The sequence below is a fragment of the Fulmarus glacialis genome, unplaced genomic scaffold (genome assembly GCF_000690835.1).
Source record: "Fulmarus glacialis isolate BGI_N327 unplaced genomic scaffold, ASM69083v1 scaffold13168, whole genome shotgun sequence".
NCBI lineage: Eukaryota > Metazoa > Chordata > Aves > Procellariiformes > Procellariidae > Fulmarus > Fulmarus glacialis.
The window spans coordinates 3,634-25,650 of record NW_009228532.1 but is presented as its reverse complement, the minus strand read 5'-3'; the positions used below and the strand labels follow the sequence as shown (position 1 = coordinate 25,650).

The window sequence follows — 22,017 nt, the reverse complement described above, 5'->3', positions numbered from 1 at the left end:
ACTATGGGGTTTTTTATACACCTATGTAGTACATACTAGACTCCTTTCTTTAGCAAAACAGACTCGAAGTCTAAGATCTTAGGCGCACAATACTCACACATGTAGTTAGTTGCCAGAACACAAATAATTTTTACCCTGAATTGCACAAATATTGACAAAAAAAGTAGCAATTTTTCCTACACATTTTCAGACAGCAGGAGGGCTTAGAAGCTAGACACAATTCACACAGCAAGACTGCCAATATTCCAAAATCACTCTTTGTGTTGAATATTCAGTTCTCACCAATTATTTTCTCCACAACATACAGTTTAGATCAGTATCTTGTTTTAATGGAAGCCTTAAAAGCCATCCCCAAGACCACTCAGGTATCAGAAGGGGAAGCATTTAAAAACCATACTTCCTTACACGGCAATAGCCTGCAGGTTAAGACATCCTTGATATTTTAGTGATTTATGTGTAGCAGTATCACATACTGCAACGCACTTCTTGCCATACCTTCTCTAACCTTCAAATATTAGAAGGGAATAAAAAGATGCCAATACATTCTGCTGCACACCAACAAGTGCAGCTAGCTCAGAGGTTTGAAATAAGACAGTAAAAAACAGAAGTCATCTCAACCTGGGCCTCGGAAGGCTAATTTGGGTGTCAGGCAGGTCCACACCCAGCCTCTCCAGGGTAGTGCAGCAGCACCCAGTGTTCTTTTGCAGAAAGGAAAGCTGCCAAGTGGGTTTCAGTACAGAGTGCTCACCGTGGCATTTCCACTGGCAGGTGTGCAGGACAGCTTGGGCCTGGGCTGCTGCCATTGTGAGGAATGCCACTGCTGCAGCCGCTGGAGCAGGCACATCCTGCCAGGAAGCCCACCACAGTCAAGAGGGGAAGACACACATTGGCAGCCCTATTTCAAATTCCAAGCCATTTCTGCAGTGTTTTCTAGTGTTAATGCTACTGAATAGCAGTCACATCCCACGTATGTCTTGAAAGGAAAACAAATAAAGCTTTTCCTTTCCCTTCTGGGCCTCTTATGTATAGGCCTACTAGGACGAATCATTTGCTCAAGGAACACCCCAGAAAAGCTAAGAGTTGTTAGGGATCAGTTTGGATGTGGATGCATAATTCCTGAACCTCTTATTAACTTACTGATGACACTACATAATTTATATCCTCTTCATGCCTCAGTCTAACTGAAGAGGCAGTAGCAAGTTGTATGGCAATATTTTTCATATGATCTACAGGCACTATCTTTGCATGCACCTAGCAAAAGATAAGATACAGAGGAAATGTGAAAGATTTTTCTGGACTGTAGAATTCAGCAAGTTTCAGACTAAACTTTTTAAGACAACGGACAAAAGTAGTCAGCAACCTACAAATTCATCACCACTAATTTAAGAACTCAGAATACATTATGGAAACACACTATTTCAACAGATTATGAAAATACATTGGTGGAATACACTAAGAACTAAAGGAACAAGATTGAAGAAATTATTGAGATACTTGCTTAGCATTCTATTTCCCCTGGCCAACACACAACAAACTTCAAAATGATAGTAAAAATATTTTTATAAGGGGGAGAAGTATGCTGTCCTGAACTGCCTGCCTGTCCATGTGTTTTTGCTGCCTCAGTGTTATTTTAACACAAGCAGTTAGAAATAATGGTACTACATGCATTGCAGATCTGAGCTGTTTCAAAAGCCAAAAATCATACATGCTGCCTGTGTAATAACTCCTATACATCAAAAAAGCATCTTATCAGGACCAGTCTTTGATAAGAAGACTGCAGAATTCAGTTTCCCAACAAGCTAACTTGAAAGCAATATTTTAAATACCTGTACTACATTTTGTAGCAGTTTAAATTTTCTTTTTAGAGGGGATGGGGGGACCATCTAACTCAGACATCTTCGAGAGCACACCTTACCACTTGATCACTGTGAGAGAGATCATTCACAGCCCAGCCTTTCCAATTGCAGAGAATTTCCAGTTAAAAACATCCTTGCCTCGAGTAGAATTGAATGTCAGATTGTTCATTTAGTCAGGAATCACACACTGAGCATCTACCTCTTCTGTTACTTAAAAGGAAACTTCTAAATCTTACGTTACAAGAACTGTATTTGCAGGAAATCAGAGGCAAGAAAAGCCTCCCTAATTTGTTTACAATTATCTTTAACATCTGGAGGATTGGTGTGAAAAACTCATAAGGAGTTGTCAAAGCAGGCTACTGATGATGCTTTTAGTAGAATAGCCATGCTACACACGCAGTGTACATCAAGTCAATTACCTTGAAAAGATTTTATATTGATCCTTTGACTAACAAGTAAGATTAACATCAAAGCAAGGTAAACATTAAGAACACAAGCAAATATGTTTGTCCTTATTATTAAGAGTTCTGTCATGCAGCATACACAGAAGCAAATCATGGTGTAATAACGTTCAATGAACAAGCAAAAATATTAAACATGATGTGATGGTCCATTAAGCGATAAGACAGCTAGAGTTTTAAAGAGGATGACAATCAACTAGTCTCAAACTAGGTTTTCAAGCATCAATGTAATAGCAAAGCATAGGCTAGTCTCAAACCTATTTTTAGATAAATTACCTTCATTTTTTACATTGAGTATTATGCATATAGTGCAATAAAGAAGTGTCATCTGTCGATCAGGCCAGGAAAAAAACATCAGCACACTCCAGCCAGATAAGGAAACAAACATTTATTAGAAACTGGTAGTTTTATAGAGCTAAAAAGGTAAACATATGTTTAAGAGACAAAGAGTACACAATTGAACACAGTCATCATAAAGGCACATAATGAAAAATTAAATTTGAAAGACCCCATCTTTTCAACATTTGAAAACATCATTACCATAATTTTCAATACTCATAATGGCACTTGCACACTACAAACAAAATGGAGCAAGTCTAGAAGATAGACACTGCTAAAGTCATCTCCGCATCACACACACACACAATACATTTGCTTATTGGTCACAGTCAAACAAAATGATTGGGAAATGATCTCACAAATCCCACAAAGGTACAAGAATGTTGGCAAAACCAAGAAACATTCAGATCAGAAAGGCATTGTACATATGGATGATTTGGATAGAATGACTTTTTGTTTTTTAAAAAAAAGTGCAAAGTCCAGGGTTTCCCTAAAGGGAAGGCCAAAAGACACAGCTAAAGCTGCCATTTTCAGAAATCTGATAAAACAACATTTTATAGTACAAATTTTATGGAGTTGTTATATATCAGTTTATGGAGAATAAACATCAGCCATGGAAGCACTGAACACAGATTTACATCTGACTGCTGTTTGAAAAATATGGCCTAAATAGTCTTCTGTATGTGGAACAAAGGAGGTTCAGGCAGTTATTCATGTTTGCTTGCTTGTTTGTTTGTTTAAAAAAAAAAAAAAAAAGATTAAAAAAAAGAGACCCTTAATGACCTTACAGGAACAAAGTTCTTCTTTCAGTAGTCCAATTTCAGGAAGTGGTCTAAGAGCAGTTGCTTTTACAAGGTCAAATTAAGTATAAAGATAATCCCAAATTTACAAAGATTAAGACACCACGCATTGCAGAAAGCAGAAAAAGAGTAACAAATGAGTTCGGCAATATTTGTTACTCTATTTCAGTGTTCACGCCTGAAGGCAACTGAAACACGGCACCACCCCTACCCCCAAAAAAGGAAGTCACTTTGGAAGTACTTGTATATGGAAATACCTACTTGCCACAGTGAGGAAGTGCTGCTTTGTTTTTTGAGGAGGAGCTGTTTCTCAAGCACTAACAAGGCCTGTGTGCATGCTTTGCTTGCTACATTAACATCAATCTGATGGGCACCCGAGATCAGCAGTCCCATTTGGTCACTTGGGCAAAATGCTCCAGTATTTTACTATCTGAATCTCACACACACAGCCAGCACGCACAGAAGACTGTGAGGAAAAGAGGATTTATCTCGCGTGACAAACCTGTAAAACCTTTACATAATAATGCAATCCTCTATTGGCTAAAAGCACATAGTGGACTGTAGCCCTCTGAGCAAGGGAAAGAATGGAGAGTCCAAAATGAGTAGCATTTCTCTCCCCAAGGCAGCTATGATGAGCTCCGCTATTGGCTGTATTACAATCACTATCAGCTTAATATGGATCCTCCAGCCCATTTTTAAACAGTAACTTGCACTTGTATGGAATGGATTTAGTAACCAAGCTTCTTCTGTTCCTGTATATTATGATCCTATAAAACGTGCAGCTGTAACCCAAAGCTTGTCATGGGTAATGGTGCTAGCATTTACAAGTGCAATGAAAAGCAGGTCCAGTGAAGCAAGTTATGAAAATCACTGATTGTATTATAAAAATACCGTGTAAATCCATTTGAGGTATTCTGATACCACGGAACAGCAGTTTCTCAGGCTCTTATTCTTTAAATTAAAACAAAAAAAAAGGTTAGCCTGAAGATAAAGGTGATGGGCTACATTTTGATGTGTTACTTCATCCTTGTCTGTATCAAAAAAAAAGGTTAGCCTGAAGATAAAGGTGATGGGCTACATTTTGATGTGTTACTTCATCTTTTTTTTTTTTTTTTTTTACAAACTTAACATTAAGTCTTCAAAAATAACGGTAGTTAGAAGTGCTTACTTCTAAGCATGCAAAATGTTGCCTGTGAATTATTTGACTACAGGCAGCGTGACAAAACAAAAAGTCACTTTCATATATTCAGTATTAAGGCAGTATAAACTTCTACCTGTGGTTTGATCCAAGCCAAATACACATTTAGAGAAGACAAATACAAAAAAAAAAAGCCATGAGTAAAATATGCATGATTTTCTGAAAATATAAACATATTGTTGATTTAAAGGTAGTTTCTTGATTTTTTTTTTTTAAACTCAGTGACATTTTAAAGTGCAATATAGGTATGTGTTTACAAACGGTGAACTAGAATTTAAGAAAGTTTCTTCCCACTTCAGGGCAGCAACTCTCCACAAAGGTCTGTCTCTAATTGTGAGAGCAGATTACTTGAGAAATCATTTTTGTTCTGGTGTTTCCAACAACATTAGAAGCATCTCACCTTTTTTCTTCATTTCATGCTATTCCCAAGTTCTGCTTCATTTTTTCATATACAACATAGCTGATGCTGACAGCTGGAAGCACTTTCATAAAATTAGGAGCTATGCCCCTATAAAGTCCTCGGATTCCCTCTACAGCAATAATTCTTTGAAAGAGACCAACCATGTTTAGCTGTGGAGCTCCTTCCACTGAGGCTAGAACAAAAAGATAATGTGTCACACAACAGTTCTAGTAATATTAAAATTCTTAAGCAAGTATTAAACACCTGGGTGATGAGCCTACTATCACCTCTAGGGCCACTGATTAAAACTTGAGCCCTCACAGAGAGATCTCTCTGATCCCAGGCATTGGAGAGAGATCCATGCATCTAAATCCTACTGAAAAGCATTATCCACCTACATTCCTTTGGAAATCTAGGCTCCTATCCTTAGTCTGTGCACAAACCTATCAAACAAAAATCTCAGCTATGAAACTGTCTTTATGAAATGTCCTCCAGACCAAACATTGCTGTCTACCTCCACAGAATTATGCAAGTCCTTTTCCTTTTACTTCTAAAATTTAGGAAACATTCTAACTTTTAGAAAAGGGCTCCCAGACTGTGACAGGAGCTCTACGTCTGGTAGTCTTGTATGGAATGTGGCTCTCAGAGCACTAGTGTCTGAAGTGTTACACGTGAATTAAGTATGATGAAAAACAATGTTGGGGGCAATAGGGAGAAAGGACCAATGTTAAGAAGAATGTTCCAGATAAGTCCTTAGTTTTCCAAGTTGGGTTTTTTTATTCCCACATCTCTGCTACAGCTATCCCAATCAATAGAATTTTGATATGACCACACAGAAACATTTTCAGTACAACAGAACTCACCTTGAGCCTGCATGCGTGTTCTGATAAGAGCAAGAGGGTAACTGGCTAACTGCCCACATGTGCTGGAAACAGTGCCACATCCCAACAATACAAAGACACCTGGGTTAGCAGAGCTTGATGCATAGTGTTCTAGCCATGTACTCTTTAAGAGCTGCCAAGATACAAAATTAAATAATAAGACAAGAGATCTGCATTCAAGAAAGTAAACAAATACATCTTTATTCCTAAGAAATATTATGGGCTCAATCCTGAAAAGCAACAATCTCACTACACCAGTCCTACATGTAGTGCACAGGTAAACACCTTAGCACACAGGCAAGGACTTTAACCAGACTACAGTGGTTAGTGCCTAGAAGAGAAATCCTTAAAAGATCCAGCAGCAGCAACAATGCCCGTGTTCTAGACCTGTTAATACTTTGGGGGGAGGAGGAGGGGAACACAACTCAGCACCTCACAGGGTGCAAACAAAAGCTGTGCACGTCACCCCATGCAGAAGCAAGGATGCAAACTGTAGAAAACAACTTCCATACTGCTTTGAAAACTTTTGCTCAAGCAATTCTGCTGATTACTACTGCAGTGTCACAAAAAGATTTGTCTAGACTAGGAAAAAAACCTAGTCTCTGCATCTGAGTTACTTAACAGACTTTGAAGCAACACCTAGCATCTAAGGTAGATAAAACATTTTAATTGTTGCTGATGGGTGTAAGAGGTGCCAGTTCCTCTTGAAAGGAAAGACAGTGGTGTTTCAAACTCCTCACAACAGCTGTATGTCAGCCATAAAGAATTCTGGTGACATGCCCAAATACACAAGGAATTCATGTTACTATAATCCAATTATAAATCAGAGAAAATGGCAAAAAAATGTATTAAGTATCATAAATGCAGGATAGGTAATATAATATGAATATCGTATCAGGTTTTTAAGGCCCATATTTGCTCTAGAATAGGTATGTTCCAGTCCAACAGAGTTATTTAAGTATGCAAGCATGTTGTATTGCCAAGGCCTATATAATCCTGTCTTATGAGTAGATTCCTTGTTTGGTACTGTTGCATGTAAGGGCCCATTAGCACAGGCACTCCTCCAGGAGGGGTGAACAAAGAAAAACATTAAAGTCTAGTAAGATTAGCAGAAATTCACATTTATCTATTTTAAATTGAAGGCAACTGTAATACTACAAGCATATTACAAATCTAACTAATGATACAGGTGTTCGAAAGAATATTTCCCCTTTTTGTAAATTAACTAATGAAAGCTACACACATTCAGTGATCTAAACTCACCTCATAAACAGCAAGGTCAATGCCAGCATAAGGAATGATACCGAGAATATTAGGAATATAGCCTTTGTAGAAGGCCTTTACACCTTCTCTTTTTAAGATCTTCTTAGCACAGTCAAACATCCCAGTATATTGCCCTGTTTTACCGACAGCCAACCTGGTCTTTAAAACCTAAAGTGGAAAAAATAGTAGCCTTAATTACATACCTGTTTATTAATGTATTTTATAAACACAGGAAAACACAGTATCTCTCTGCTTATTCAATTGTCTGGAACTGCTTTGCATTTTGGTACTTCAAATCTCCTTTGTGATAACTACCGTTAAGGCTTTGTTAGCAGCAGGCTTCTTCAGGTTTTATCATTAGTGCAGAGTAGCATGCATACCAATTATTAGAGTAGCTTACCAATTATTAGCCTTTTTAAATTGCATTTTAGCTTTCTTTTCTTGATTAGAACAGGCAGATTTTTTTATCAACTTGAAGGCAATAGTGTGGGCAATATTTAATAGAAGCATTAGCTAAAGAACAAGTGAGAGCATTAACATACTAGCAGATCACACTTCTCATCTGGGAACAGCAAAGCATATTAAGAAAATAATCTTTCAAAAAGCACAACCCTTTGAGAGGCAGTTAAGGGATATAAAGATTGCATCTCACTTCTGAAACCCAGCATCTGATTAATAATGCAAATAAGTCTATACAGCATCTTAGGACAAAGAAATTAATAACAGTATCCAAAAGAAATCACAGAGGGAATTTCCTGAGCAAGAATTTGGCCTGCTTTAAAGCCTCATAAGACTGCAGCTTCCTCAGGAGTTTCCTGACACTTTGCTTTCCTCTTAGAAACACCCTAAAAGACACTTCTAGGACAGTATTATATCTTTGTTAGGAAGATCAGAGCATCTTATTTTAGAATAGTTTGCCTGTCTCCATTGATCAGTATAATCCAGATGATCTACATAACATTTCAGTTATTCTATAACTTAACCCATCTCTGTACTTGGGCTAGCTGTGATTCAGCGGCTCCAACAACAAGGATGCTATTTAAAAAGAGATCATTATCACTGTCAGCAATGAAAACAGCTGAGTTCTATTCCTACTGACCCCTCCCTATGAAAAAGGTATTTAGGTTACATTTTCCATTACTTCCAAATCTTGATGTTGGTATTGGTTTAATCCCAGATCCAACATATATTCCAGTTATTCGCACAACAAGATAAACTTTCTGGGGAAACAGCAGTAAAGGAAGTACATCCCACTTCTATTTAAAAAAAAAAATCAGGATGTGAAATGCTACCCCAGAACAGTTAATATATTAACGCTAGTTAAATTGCAACATATGTAGTACCACATACAAGTATGTCCTACAGAGGAAAGAGCAGTTAATCCACCCAGCCTCAACTGTAGCTGTTATATTCTCCCTCCACACTGATCTCCTAACCAGACCCAGCTCCCAATAATGCAACAGAACTTCATCAGTTCGCTACAGACAAGACCATTCCTTGCTTACATACAGCAGGAAAAAGATTTATGCTCAATTTAGAAAATAGCTTGAATATGTACTTAATTTTAAATGCATTCTTGGATTTTTTTTTCCCTGAACTAGGTTTTATTTAAACATTGCTTTAGACAATATTATACAGCCAAATATATAGAAAAATGATATGTTATCAATTAGAACATAGCATGTTCTAAAATGCCTAGTACTGAAATTCTGAAAGGAAGTCCAAAGTAAAAATAAATTAGGATATAGGAATATAGAGGAATTCCTACAATACTTTCAAGAGCAAAATGGGTCTTGCTTTGGAAATGAACCAGACATTTGGCAGAGTCTCCAATGGAAGCAGATTCTCTGTTACTTACCTCCATGGGATAAATAGAAGTTTGTGCTGTTGCTCCAGCCAAAGAACCAGATATAAATCTTTCCACGGTGCCTAATTTTCCATCATTCTTAGTGAGTATCTTCTTATACTGTAGAGTTAAAACACAAAATAAACATCACATGCCTTTTAGGAACAGCAAGATTTACTATGAGAGGCAGGAGTACAGTACAAAATGTCTTTTCAAGCTGTACCTACTTTTTCGTGTATTTACAGTTACATTTACTAACCCAGCAAATTTAGCACTATACTCACTGCAATTCTGTGGACAAAGATTCTCAAGAATATAATAAATATTCCAGCCTGCAAGAATCCTTTACATTGAACACCTCAGCCACCCACAGTACTGTCAGGTATTCTACAAACAGCCAACACAAGAGTACGCACACTATGGCCCCCAGGTAACAAAGAGGAACCCAACTCCCTTGCAGATCCAGTTCTCCAATCAAAGAATGAAAGATCAACTAGCACGTTCACTTAGAGAGCTGTACATACTGTTTCATTCAAGACAGAGACCCATCATGCAAGAATGCGCCATCAGCTTCTGAAAGGCAGCGCAAGAGTAAGGAATAATATGCTCAAAGTAACTCTATGGCATCAAAATCTGCCGTTCAGTCTTGCGATATCCCAAAGTTTACTTGACTCTTTGTCGCTTGTATTTCATAGTTGTACAGAGATGTGCAATATGTTCATTTATTCTTACTTGAGGCACTAGCAAGCCCCACAGAGGAAAAATAAAGACCATTTACTACACCAGAACTGGAGCTCATTTTCCAAAGGAGGATTAGGCCTTAACATGATGCTTAAAGCTGATTCAGAGATAAATATAACCCTGAAATCCAGGCTGAGGGCATCTTACATAGCACCGTGATACTTGACTTAAAAAGAATCCTGTGTAAGTTCAGCTAGCATAAAGTGCTAAGTTTTCAGTTGTTGTCACTTCAAAGCAACAAACTAGATATTAATGCAGTACTCCATACAAAGCTATGCAGACTGGAGGACAGTTTAAAGATGTATGACAGATTTAGTTTATTTACACTGCTTTTAATACAATAGCAAAATCTGCCTAATACCACGTATTCTATTAACAGAATAGACTATTTTACATCTGAAAGTCGCTCTAACTTACTCTGACAAAATCCCCAACCATGGTAAGAACTTCTATATAATACAACAGTGCAAATAATGAACAGTGAGAGTGATATAATATTTTATTTACCATTATTTTAATTCCTGATTTATCATCCTACCTGTTCATAAGCCCAGAATTTAATAGCTGTTTCAGGAGCTATTTTCACAACATTTACACCGTTTCCCCTCCAGAGGGATCGGACACCGCCTTCTTTCAACATTTGCTTAAAACTACTGGCTATATTCATTTTGTTTGATTTTGAACCATGAACCTAAAAAAAACAAAGTCACAGTAAAGAACACTGCTCTGATTAGATTGTAAAACTCATCACCTAAGTATTAAAATGCTTAAATATATCAACTAGCAAAAACACATCCACTATTGAAAAAAATCTTATTTTAGTGGCACAAGTACTATAATATTTTGTTTACATTTGTTTACACTATGGAAAGGACAATTTTTATGAACACAAAATACAGAAATTGTCAAAACATAAGTAGACCTCCAGAATTTAGATACTGTATTTGGCCGTCAGTTTTCCATAACAGCTCTCTAAAAACTGAATTGATACATTGGAAACTAAAAAGTTCTTGAACATTGCACCTACCTGCATCATCACTTTAAGGCGATCTAACGGTGCTGTACCTGTTCGAGAGACAGCACCAGCCACTCCTCCTGCCAACAGCTGTTTCCACCACTGTCCAGTCTTTTTCTCTTCCTCCGTAAACTCATCTGGAACAGTCAAACTATCTCCTATATCCAACACCTATTAGAATCCAAAGCAAAGGTGTGCAAATAACTATCTCATTCCATCATCTCAATTTTATCAACAGTTCTAATTCCAAATTAACCTACCACCTGAGAATATGTAAATAAAATGCTAGTTAAAACTAAAAAATACCTCTAATTTACATTCTATAATTAACTTGCTATGGATTGGTATTGCTATTCAATGAATAGCAACTTTTAATGACTTCTACATAGATATTGAGTAATAACACCACAGACCCACCATTTCAAAGACTGTACCATCATCATTAAAAATTATGACAAATTTCTGCCTTGAGTATGGCCCAAACAAAGACATTCTGTCATGATCAGTAGACCTTTACAGCCAGCACTAAAGCTCAAATGCTTATATGTTGCGGCTAACCTTTCACTGGACAGCCTTCTGGGATTAGTTTGGTAATCTCCTAAGGATGCTAACACGAGATTTCTCTCTCACGGTAATTTATTCACACATATGTGGGATTTCCCCTTCACCCCACCCCCCCTAACATTTTAAAGTAGCTTTTTTAATAGCTGATATATCAGAATATTCTATTTCTGGTAACTGCTGTGTATTATCTTCCAAAATGACAAGTTTGACTAGTGCTTTATAAATTTCCTTAACATCAGCTACATTGAAAGACACATTAATGACTTTTTTCAGCTATAAAAGTTTGAAATTTCATTAAGAGGTGCATGTTTGTATTACTATTCAATTTGATCAAAGAACAACATTACTATAGGCTTTAGTGATAAAGCTGTCCAAGACATAAGACTATGGAATCTCACATATCACTTAAACATAGTCTCTGGTCTTCATGTAATTTATAACCATGATATATGAGAAAAAATACACTGTAGATAATGCAAAGCCAATATTATGCATAAATTAAACCTATAAAGAAGCAAGAATGTTTTAATAACTGATAAGTACTGACCAGAAAGCGTGTTAACTGATAAACTCTTTTTTTAACTACTGTTGATTTTAATTGTAGACACTACATTCCTTATTTATGCTGCATTCCCTATCTGTCAAGTAGAAAGAATACTGTCTTGGTCATTTGGAACACAAGAATTTCAGGATGCAGATTACAGATATAGCCACTGGACAAACAGGATAAGCACCAACTATTCTGGATATTGAACATAGAACAGACTAACTGAAAAATCCTTTCATCTTTCTGACATTGGTGGTTTCCAAGTAAGGTGTCATCAGTTGCTCAACTACATGGAGTCATCAAAAGATCAATCAGAACTCTCAAAATATAATTTCAGTGTTCTTAGAGATATTATGTATGTCTACCAGGGTTTACACCTTGTGTCTACCTAGCCCTAAACACAACTAAAAAAAAGCTAAATTTGAGGGGGTTTATAACAGAAAGGCCACAGCTACCAACTCGTAATAATTCTATGCCAATGCAGCTATCTGCTTGGAAGAGTCTGACAGCAATTAAAATTTTACAATAAAAACAGTATTGGAAGAGCCGTCAATGCCAGCCAGGCATGTGAGGTCTTACATCTGCTCTTATCTGAAAGACCAGCTGTGCTGCCGTATAGCTGGATTTTGCTTGCTGTGATAACTGGGTTATCAGCTGACTGCAACACTGGAAGATGACAACAGACTTCTAAAATTGCTTTATGGGGGTAAAAAATGACACTCCATATTGAAAAAAAAAAAAAAATCATCTTAGGTTTAATAACAGTAATACAAAGCATTTTATTAAAGCAAAAAGTGGTTTTTTTTCCACAAAGTAAGCTGGGACCACGATTATCTGATCTCATAGCAGCGCTTCAAATGTTTTCTTCAGCGAACAGGGAGCTAACTCCCTTTTGGCAAGCATTTCTGAATTGAGGTTGTAGTGTGAAACACTCAAAGCTTTCAGATCTTATAAACTGTTTTTTATTATGGAAATGCTGACTAATCTCTGAAGATATAAATGGTCTCACTATATACAAAGAAACCTGTCTTCACCTAACTTTATGGATTACTCCAATAATCTACAGGAAGGATATTTAGCAAACAGGATTACTATTGGTTTACTTACCTTATTATTTGTTCTTAAAAGTCAGTCACTGAGGTGGCAAGAGCTCCATTCGATAGTAATTTAAAAAAAAAATTATCTGCACAGTGGATAGCCTATTGCTGTATATTCTGCCATTCTTAAATGAAATTCTATACCACAAAAGAGTGTGAGAACATGTGCACAGAAAATCATCACTTATGACACCAGTGATTTTATGATAATGATAATATTACTATACAAATGCAAATACTGAACTAATTTCAACGTACGAAACAGTTAAAATACTTCTATAATTTGTTTCAACACATCAAAAGCACTGAACATAGAAATGTACTGTAACGTGAAAAGAAAAAGAAAAAGATTTAATATTGAGGTTATTATCTTTCTGTGGAATAACGCCAAAGGAAGAAAAGCATTCCTTCCTAAGAATTTCTGATAATTATTAGCAAAGTTTAGATGAAGTCCTTTGTTCAGAAGAAACTCATATCACACTATCCTGCTTGTAAATGGGAGAGCACAAAGTGAAAAGGAAAACCAAACAATTTTAAATATAGGTATTCTTGAAATATAACAACTGTGAAGCTGTTATACTCAATATTGCAAATTAACCCAGCACAGGTGAACTTAAAAGCTGCACTAAGTTAAAAGCAAAGTTGAACTTACAGTGGAATGTTTCCAATATCGAATTATTTCCTCAATGTCTGTAGCTGGGTTAAACATAAAATGATCTCTCCACTCATTCCAGTCTACTGTCATTGTGCCATCAGCATCAATACTGAAAAGAAATTGAACAAAACTAGATAAGGAAATAGTAGCGGGGATGTTTTTTTTTCTGTTTTGTCGTGTGCCCCCCCCACCCTTTTTTTTTTTAATATTGACCACATCAGTGACAACTGATTGTAAATTCCATATGGAGACTTCAAGGCTGAATCTGCCATGGTCTTTCAATACTATGGTTTTCTCATCCAAGTGCATCTGGCATATTCCATTTGAAAACATAATATAATGCTTCATTCTATCAACAACACTTACAGGGAAATGAGATAACATTCTCCTCCCAGAACCAGATGCTCCAATAGTGACTAGACTTACTATCACCAAAGAACAGATGGAATATGTGAGAATTCCTATAAAGGCACCACTGAAGGTACCAACACCTTCCAAATCCCATTTATCCTGTTCTCTGAATTATAAAAATATAATAATTAACAATACAAAGCAGCTTAATGTACTTGAAGAAATAATAATTCCTGACCTTTGCAGGATCTTTTCTGCCTGTTTTTCTGAAATGCTTATACCCAATATCTTGAGGGACTGCACAACTTCTGATGCTTCAATTTTTCCTTGAAACATTGAAAGAAAGATGATACATATTTAAAACATGGAGCTTAATACACTTAGCACCTTGGAGCACCTAAATTCCACTGTACATAATAGCAAAGATAATTTTAAATCAATTAAAACACAGATGATGTATTTTACTACAAGGACTGAGTGAAGGTAAGTACATTAAAATCATGCAACCAAATGAGATGGAAACATTCAGTGAGTTAAAAACTATTTTATCTTTAATAGATACTTAGAAACTTCCTTATAGTTTCTCCACCTGGGGAACAAAGAGCCCCAGATCAACGGACCTGGAAGATAATAAAAAGAAAAAAGACTATAATAATTCATTTTTTCAATCCATAGTAAACTATAGTTATGATCCTATTAAGGAAAAGAAGTAGGGGTTCCATATTCACAACTCTTTGTCTCCAGTTTAGACAAAGAATATAAATGAAAATAACTTTTAATGCAGAATTTCATCAAACAATGTTTGAACAAGTAAAATAAATCAAGGCATACCATCATTGTTTTTGTCCAGGCTCTTAAATGCCAGTTTCATCTTCTTCTCATGATCTTTAAGATACCTCATAAATTCTTCAAAATCCAGCTGTCCATCCTGGTTAGTATCTCCAGCTTTAAAAATTTTCTGTTGAGAGAAAATTCAACGTTTGACTTTTCCAAATTACAGCAGGTCACAAAGCAACACCAGCGTGGCAGCCCTGGCTTAAGAAAAGCATCATATTTGTCACTTTGGGAGTCAGATCAGAAACACCTAAGCATAGACTTCAGAGCTATATTTTGTTTTCAGAATTTAACACATACTCAGTATTTTCATAAAGAGAAAAAACACTCAGCAGCAAAGATAGATTTAAGAAAGCATTAATTACTACTTACGTAACGTTACTATTCAAAGATTTTAAGGTTTCTTACCAGCACTGGCAAGTTACACCTACAGGTATCAAATAATTTGTGGAGGAGGAGGTGGGGGACTGGACAAAATCATGAAAGAGAACAACTTTAAGCCTGTGACTTTCCTGGTTTATACATGAAATTTGCGAATATGTCAGTAAAATTAAACAAATACAGTCTTAACTATCCTCTTTAACCCAGTCTATTAATTATGAATTATAAAGATAAAAATACAAATAGCAATTAACTGTTTAACTGCTGGGCAAAAAAAAAAATACAAAGGTCTCGCCTGACCAGCACTTCCACCCCCCAGGGTTTGAGAAGGCAGGGCTTTCTGCTTCAAACTGAAGCCCTGAAAAAATTTAAAGCAAACAAACAACAACAGACCTGTAACAAATAAAAGCACAACTATCTTCCATTTTTGTATGTTTCCTAGTCACTGTCCTGCAGATAAGAAACATCTACATGTAAAATTAACTACGAGTTGAATGCATGGTATACAATTGCCAGCACTGCAGGAAACAAGTCTGAAATACAGCCTAGGCATACACTTCTCCATCAACAAAGGGCAAGAATACTTCACTATCTTTGTGTGTGAAAACATACTTTTTAAAAAAGGGAAATTACAGCAGCCCCCCCCGAGCATCAGCCTGTAACTGCGGAGGCATGTCTTCAAAGGCAAACCCCCGAGAAGAGTGAAGCCCAGGCTAACAAGCTCTGCAGCATTTATTAGCTGGGGTTTACGCCACAGCAAGGGCTGCTCCACACACAGAGGGCTGCAGAGAGAGCAGCGGGGCCGAGGAGAGGCAAGGCCCACAGCACACGGCCACAGGCGCTTTCCATCCGCTCTCGCACTTCCACAGTGCTGCCGACTCCTATGGCAGGATGCGCAGGAAGCAGGCAGGGAAATCCACCCCAAAACCCTGCCCTAGAACACAAGATTTAAGGGGAAATTATGCCTCATATCTTTGTTTGGGCATCAGTCCCTGTGGTTTCCCTCAATGTGTGAAATCCTACAGGGGCAGCACTCCGTACAAGACGGACAGGAGACCAACCCGACAGCACAATCTCTTCATTAATTTGCCATAAGTTTCAGAGCACTTCAGGGTACACGTAAAGTATATGCCAAAAATTCTTCCAAATATCTTCTATTTTGCAGACTGCCTTGCGCAACTCTGAATAAAGTAACTCTCAACAAGATTTGCGCAGCTGTTCTAATCTGCAAAATCTGGTTTTAATAATTTTTTTTACTCCACTATAATTAGCAGAAGTCCTCAAAAGACCAAAGTCCAGCAAGTTCTAGCCTACAGAAACTAAACATGAACGAAGCTGAAAACTGTGATGTATTTGTTGCAGGTGTCTGAAAAAAATTGAAGACATCTGAATACATGTATGTTGCCTCCTTTATCTTTCCTATCCCTCTACTAAAAGAAATGTACTTTAATGTTTAATCTCAAAAAAAAAAATTTGTAAGATTATCATACATTTCTCAATGGAAGGGAGGAAGATGATCTGGTACTTCATAGTGAGATAAGAAGCGAACTATTTACCTCCCATAATACAGCAAGTTATGCACAATAAAATCAACTGAAGTTACCGCATACTCAGATAAAGGTGTTTGGTATCAAATTAGAAAAATGGTGTTCTTAGTATACTCGTAAGTCCAGCTTGATTGTCATTTCTATTAACAACCTGTCAACAAAAATATACTCATCAATTCAGTTTCATGCCCTTGCCACTATGGTTAGGGCTGTTCAGAATTTTCCGATTACTTAAAAATGGTTTACGTTTATTGAAGTTTATGGATGCATTCTTGACCATGACCTTCTAACAAGAAATTAAGAATGGCTAATAGATTAACCATTCAAAAAAAAAAAAAACCCCAAACCAAAAACCACGATTAAAAGTTACTCTAGCCAGAAAAGAGTCCCACCCTCAAAGACACTGCAATCTCAACCTGTCTTGTACGCCACGCACAGCACCTCATACCACAGGATCCGAGTGCCCTGCTAGACTCCCACAAGCCACTGAGAAGAGGTAATTTATGTGGCAGACATACACACACTTTGAGTGAATTCTAATCAACACAAATTGTTACTATTCCCTACTGCTCTCTGAACTACATAAACAAAAATGTAGAACAAGGAAAGTGTTGTTCTGGCTCACAGATATGACAAAACTTTAATTAAATTCCAATTACAAAACCTCTACTGCTGAGGATGACGTGAGCCAAAGAAAACGGAAATTCCTAGGAGGTTTAGAGAGCTGGCAATTAGCATGTGTGAAAGGGGGCACCTTCCATTTCATCTGCCAAATGAGCGGATTTTATATTGCAACAACTAGAAAAGGGTAAGCACAAACACACTCTCCATTCCCTACTGTTGTGTTCAGTTATTTTCCAGACTTCAGGCCAGTCTCATCCACTTTCAGTGCAGCAGAACAGAAGCGACAGGGAACAAGAACGTATGCTTTTCCTCAGCAGGCACATGCATTTTTCTCACATTACAAATCTAAAAGTTCACACAAACAAAAGCCTCTTGCTGTCTATGAAATGTACTAATTACGTAGGTATTGAAGTTTCAGATTAAAAACAGTAATTTGCAAGTTTGTGGAACAAACAGGAACGCTGAAAGGAGCTTGCCTTCCACTTGGAGGGAAGAAACTCCCTACACTGTGGGCACAGCCAGCAGGAAGACACTTGATTCTGTGGCACACTAACTCCCAAGTACAAACTGCCCATTCACAGCATCAAATAATAATTTATGTTGGAAGGGACCTCTGGAGGCCATCGAGCACAACCCCGGCTCAGAGCACGTCTAATTAGATCAGGTTGTGCAGGACCACATCCAATTAAGTCTTGGACATCTATAGGATGGAGATTCCACAGCCTCCCCAGGCAACCTGTTCCAACGTTCAATCACCCTCATTTCAGTTCAACAAGGAATCCAACTCTGCTGTTCTGCATTTAATATACTACCAGATTTTGCACAGTTGCAACCACTTGTCACTGTGCCACTTCCTGGTTCACCAACTTCTCTGATGGAGGAGAACTGGATGCATTTTAAAATAGGCATGCTTACAACAATAGAGCAGGAACCAAACTAGATGCCAGTCCTCACTTGGAAGTCCTGGGAAACAATGTTCAGTGTGCCTGCCACATAAAACCTGCCATTTCTTGTTATAGACTTACTGTGGGATCACCTCACTTTCATGTAAGCCCAGCCCCAAGAGGAAAATGTTTATTTTTCAAGGCGTGCCATTTCTTTTCTCATTGTCTAAAAACTGTAACCCTAAGAAATAAAGATAATTAACTAGATAAAATGAAATGGTGACCACGTAAAGAATTGCTAATTACTGACAGATACTGGAAGACAGTTTACACGATCTTTCCTTTTAATGCTACAGGCCTTCACACATACTGACTACAATGCTCCTGTGCTGACCTATTTGGTCATGACACTGCTGCCTTTTCCTTTTCCTTTCTCTTTTTTTTTTTTTTTAAATTCTGCTACTTTTGTTCTTTTTCTGCTGTATATTTTGTTAATACAGCTGCTTTCAAAGTCTTGCACAGCGAGGCAACACCACTGTGAAAGGTCACAAGTAGACTAAAACACTGCAGAATTTTATTTTTAAATTTCTGAATTATATAAAGCATGTTGCAGTGTTGAATTCCTACTCCTCCAGAAGACCTCTGTATTTGGTGTGGAAACATAAGCCAGCGGGTCTGTTGAAAAAAAATCAGAAAAGTTACAGACAGACTTTATATACACCTAAAAATCCTGACACACTGTAAGTGGCCTGATGAATTATTAGATTACTCCGTGCCAAAGTTATGAACTTTAACACATTCATAGCTACAATGTAAAGACAGAGAATGCAAGACACTAGAAATCTTAATGCTTTTATGTAGACCTTTCTTTTAAATTCACAGTTTAATTTTTATATTACTTAGTATCATTATTTGTGTATCGTGTGTAAGCCTTCACATTCTGGTTACAAAACTGAATTGTGCGTGAAAGGTGGGGCTGCTCAGTACAAATTATTACTAATCATCTATTCATTAGCTTGTTATTTCAGCTAATTAATATAATGTAAAGAATATTTAAAAGGAAGTGATCCATCAACACCACTGGGTGTTTCTGGCTTCCTATCATGCTATCTACAAGACACAAGTAAAAAACCAACACTTAAAGATATGTAATTGGTGCAATTAGCGATTCATTGTTCTGCAACCTATGACTAGAGTTCCAAAGGGCAGTTACAAATACTGCCTGGAAAAAACACCAGCACCACAGTAAGAACAGCATCATGTCTTCAGACATTCACAAATTTCACATTTTCTTTTAAAACCAGAGGTACTATATATAAAACCAATCATGATATTCCCTTCTCCTCTTCTTCCCTTTTTCTATTCTTTCCCCCTTCACCTCCAAAATAATTAGTGCCAGTCATTCACATCGCTCTGCATTCTACAATTTTAAGTTATTAGACTGTAATCTTATTGGAAGCCAAATTCAGTCACAGCTCAAATATACGCAACTCTTCTCTCTTTACTGGATACGTACCCTACAATACCAAAAATGAATCTTGTCCTTTTCCTATCTATATCTACCAAGACTACACAAATTTATGACACACAATGATAACCGAAAAATCAGTAGTAAAGATTATTAAAGTCAGTCTTGTCAAACTGCATCAGCTGGGAGACAAATCCAGCACAAAGGGAAAGGGCCTGAAGACTTGTCCACACAGCATTATACCCCAACCAGTGAGTCCACATGACATGCTAACGAACTAGACTGCCACTTAACCTCCAGAAATCCAACACAACACTGCATTTTGAGCAAAATAGTAATTTGCACTGCCTCCAAAGACCTCCCAACTTGTTCAAATGCTGCATTCATATTTATTCACTTCCCTCCCAATATGTAAGCAGTACCCAAGCAGGCTCTTTAAACCTGCCACAGACAGACATTAACAGAGTCCCCCACCCCAGTACAGCAGACTTGCACCCTTGGCAGTAGCAGAGATGTTGCTATCAGCTGCAGAGCTTCCCCTTCATGTTCTTTGTCCTGAGCGCTACTCTGCCCTGCAAGAGAGCACTAGCAACAGTCTTCTCACTGGTCCATTTCAGGTAACGGAATCTCTATAAAATGAGCCTAAAAAGGAAGATATGCAAGTCGTGAGAATGCTCTCCAATGTGCCTTGCAGAAGCTGCTCCCTCAGGACCTGGATAAACTCTCTCAACTCATAGCTATGAATTAGATTCCAAGAATCTGAAACACTATAAATGGGAGATGCAAACTATCCCTTGTACCTTCATTCATCATTCCTTGCAAGTTACACTGGTATTTTTGACTTTGAACATACTTGGTAGGCTGACTTTTTCCAGCAAATAAGACTACTCTGCTACAGAGGCTTCCCCACCTCACAGCCATCTTAAAAGATTTACTGGTTTACCTTGTTTGTTTACCTGGGACACACTGCTGTCTCAAGACAGGGATTTAGCAAAGTATTTCAACATGCGGTTAAGATATCTTCCGGAGGTGGGGGTTCCCATATTTGGTGCCTGGCATGCCTGCACTTTGCAGCAACAAGAGGAAGAATTAATCATTCACTGTACCCTGTCACTGTTCAGGAAAAAATCTATCAAGTTAGTATTAAAAAAATTCATTTTATCCCCTTGGATGTTTAAAGTGTTATGAAAACAAACTTATATTCATCTTGCTCTTTCATATGGAGGCTTGGAGACTACAGCACCTATCAGTTAAAGGCTTCTGAAGTTGTACACATTGAAATGAAATAATGATCTACATATTTGCTTACAACTGAAGTCAGATATATTACTGAAGATGTTTGTGGTATTTCACAATTAAGTCCCCATAATCAGACATAATCCTGACACCTATTATGACCTGAAAAGCAACTAAGTGGTTCCAGTTTTCTACAATCACATGACTTGACATCTGTTTTGGTAAAAAGTTGAAGATGCCTGACTACTCTAAATCTATAACACCAGTTTTGGCATACGATTAAGGTGAGCGAAAACTTCATTTCACATAAAGAACGACACACAGACATGAAGGTGCTGAAGCTTATAAGACTGTGAATCTGCATATCACGTATGATAATAATTTCTAAGAGTAGATACCGTGTGATCGAAAATGCCCATGTTTCTTCTAAGAAGTTGCCAAAGTAACTAGTGCTTTTTGTATGCTTCTAGCCAGGCTATGACATAATGAAGAGGCTTCAGTTAACTTGGCCTACTAGCCTTCTAATTTTGCCACGTAAGGGAAGTTACCAAAATTAAGAAAAGTGCAAAATCTTAACAAAACAGTGGAGAAATATTCAAGGACATACTTAGCTCAGTCACAAAACAAGTACGTGCTTTCTGGACTAAGAACAGCTATGATGAGTTCAAGCTCTGAAGCACTATCTAGCTGTAGTTTTCAGAGGCCCGAGAAAAGCGCAGAAGGAAGCAATACACACCTGGCCCTGTTCTCACCCGTCCTCTCCCACCGAGACGCAGCACTGTAACATAGCAGAAGGGCCAGCCTCGCTTGATGGAATTCTGAATTTTCTTTGGTTTAAATGCAGCAACACACTTCAAGTGTTCTGAGTATTTTTAGACTTTGTTGGACTAAAATTTTCATAAATACAGTCGATCACTCTAAACAGACCATATTCTGATTGCTAAGAATTTAGTCTCATTGGGCCCTGTTTCCACCACACAGAGGTGTCTCATCACACTGTTTCTTCATCTAAAGGAGCCTTAACGTAGC

General features: G+C 37.5%; 1 protein-coding gene across 1 annotated transcript; it reads right to left on the bottom strand.

Moving 5' to 3' along the window:
- Positions 1 to 4,834: 4,834 nt before the first annotated feature.
- Positions 4,835 to 16,837, bottom strand: SLC25A24 (solute carrier family 25 (mitochondrial carrier; phosphate carrier), member 24). Its single transcript, XM_009583506.1, has 11 exons — positions 16,833 to 16,837; positions 15,980 to 16,163; positions 14,846 to 14,981; positions 14,253 to 14,340; positions 13,661 to 13,772; positions 10,813 to 10,971; positions 10,324 to 10,476; positions 9,057 to 9,164; positions 7,199 to 7,366; positions 5,918 to 6,068; positions 4,835 to 5,247 (listed from the first exon to the last, which is right to left on the bottom strand). Exons 1-11 carry the CDS (start codon positions 16,835 to 16,837, stop codon positions 5,069 to 5,071), a joined length of 1,443 nt encoding a protein of 480 aa, XP_009581801.1. The 3' UTR covers positions 4,835 to 5,068.
- Between the last annotated feature and the right edge of the window lie 5,180 nt (positions 16,838 to 22,017).

What these genes read in the sequence shown, in the direction of transcription:
- SLC25A24 (XM_009583506.1), bottom strand. An exon ending in GATATTGGAAACATTCCACT is followed by an intron (nt 10,972 to 13,660) that starts GTAAGTTCAACT and finishes GGATTCTAATAG; the next exon opens with GTGTTGGATATAGGAGATAG. An exon ending in TTGACCTTGCTGTTTATGAG is followed by an intron (nt 6,069 to 7,198) that starts GTGAGTTTAGAT and finishes GTATCTTGGCAG; the next exon opens with CTCTTAAAGAGTACATGGCT.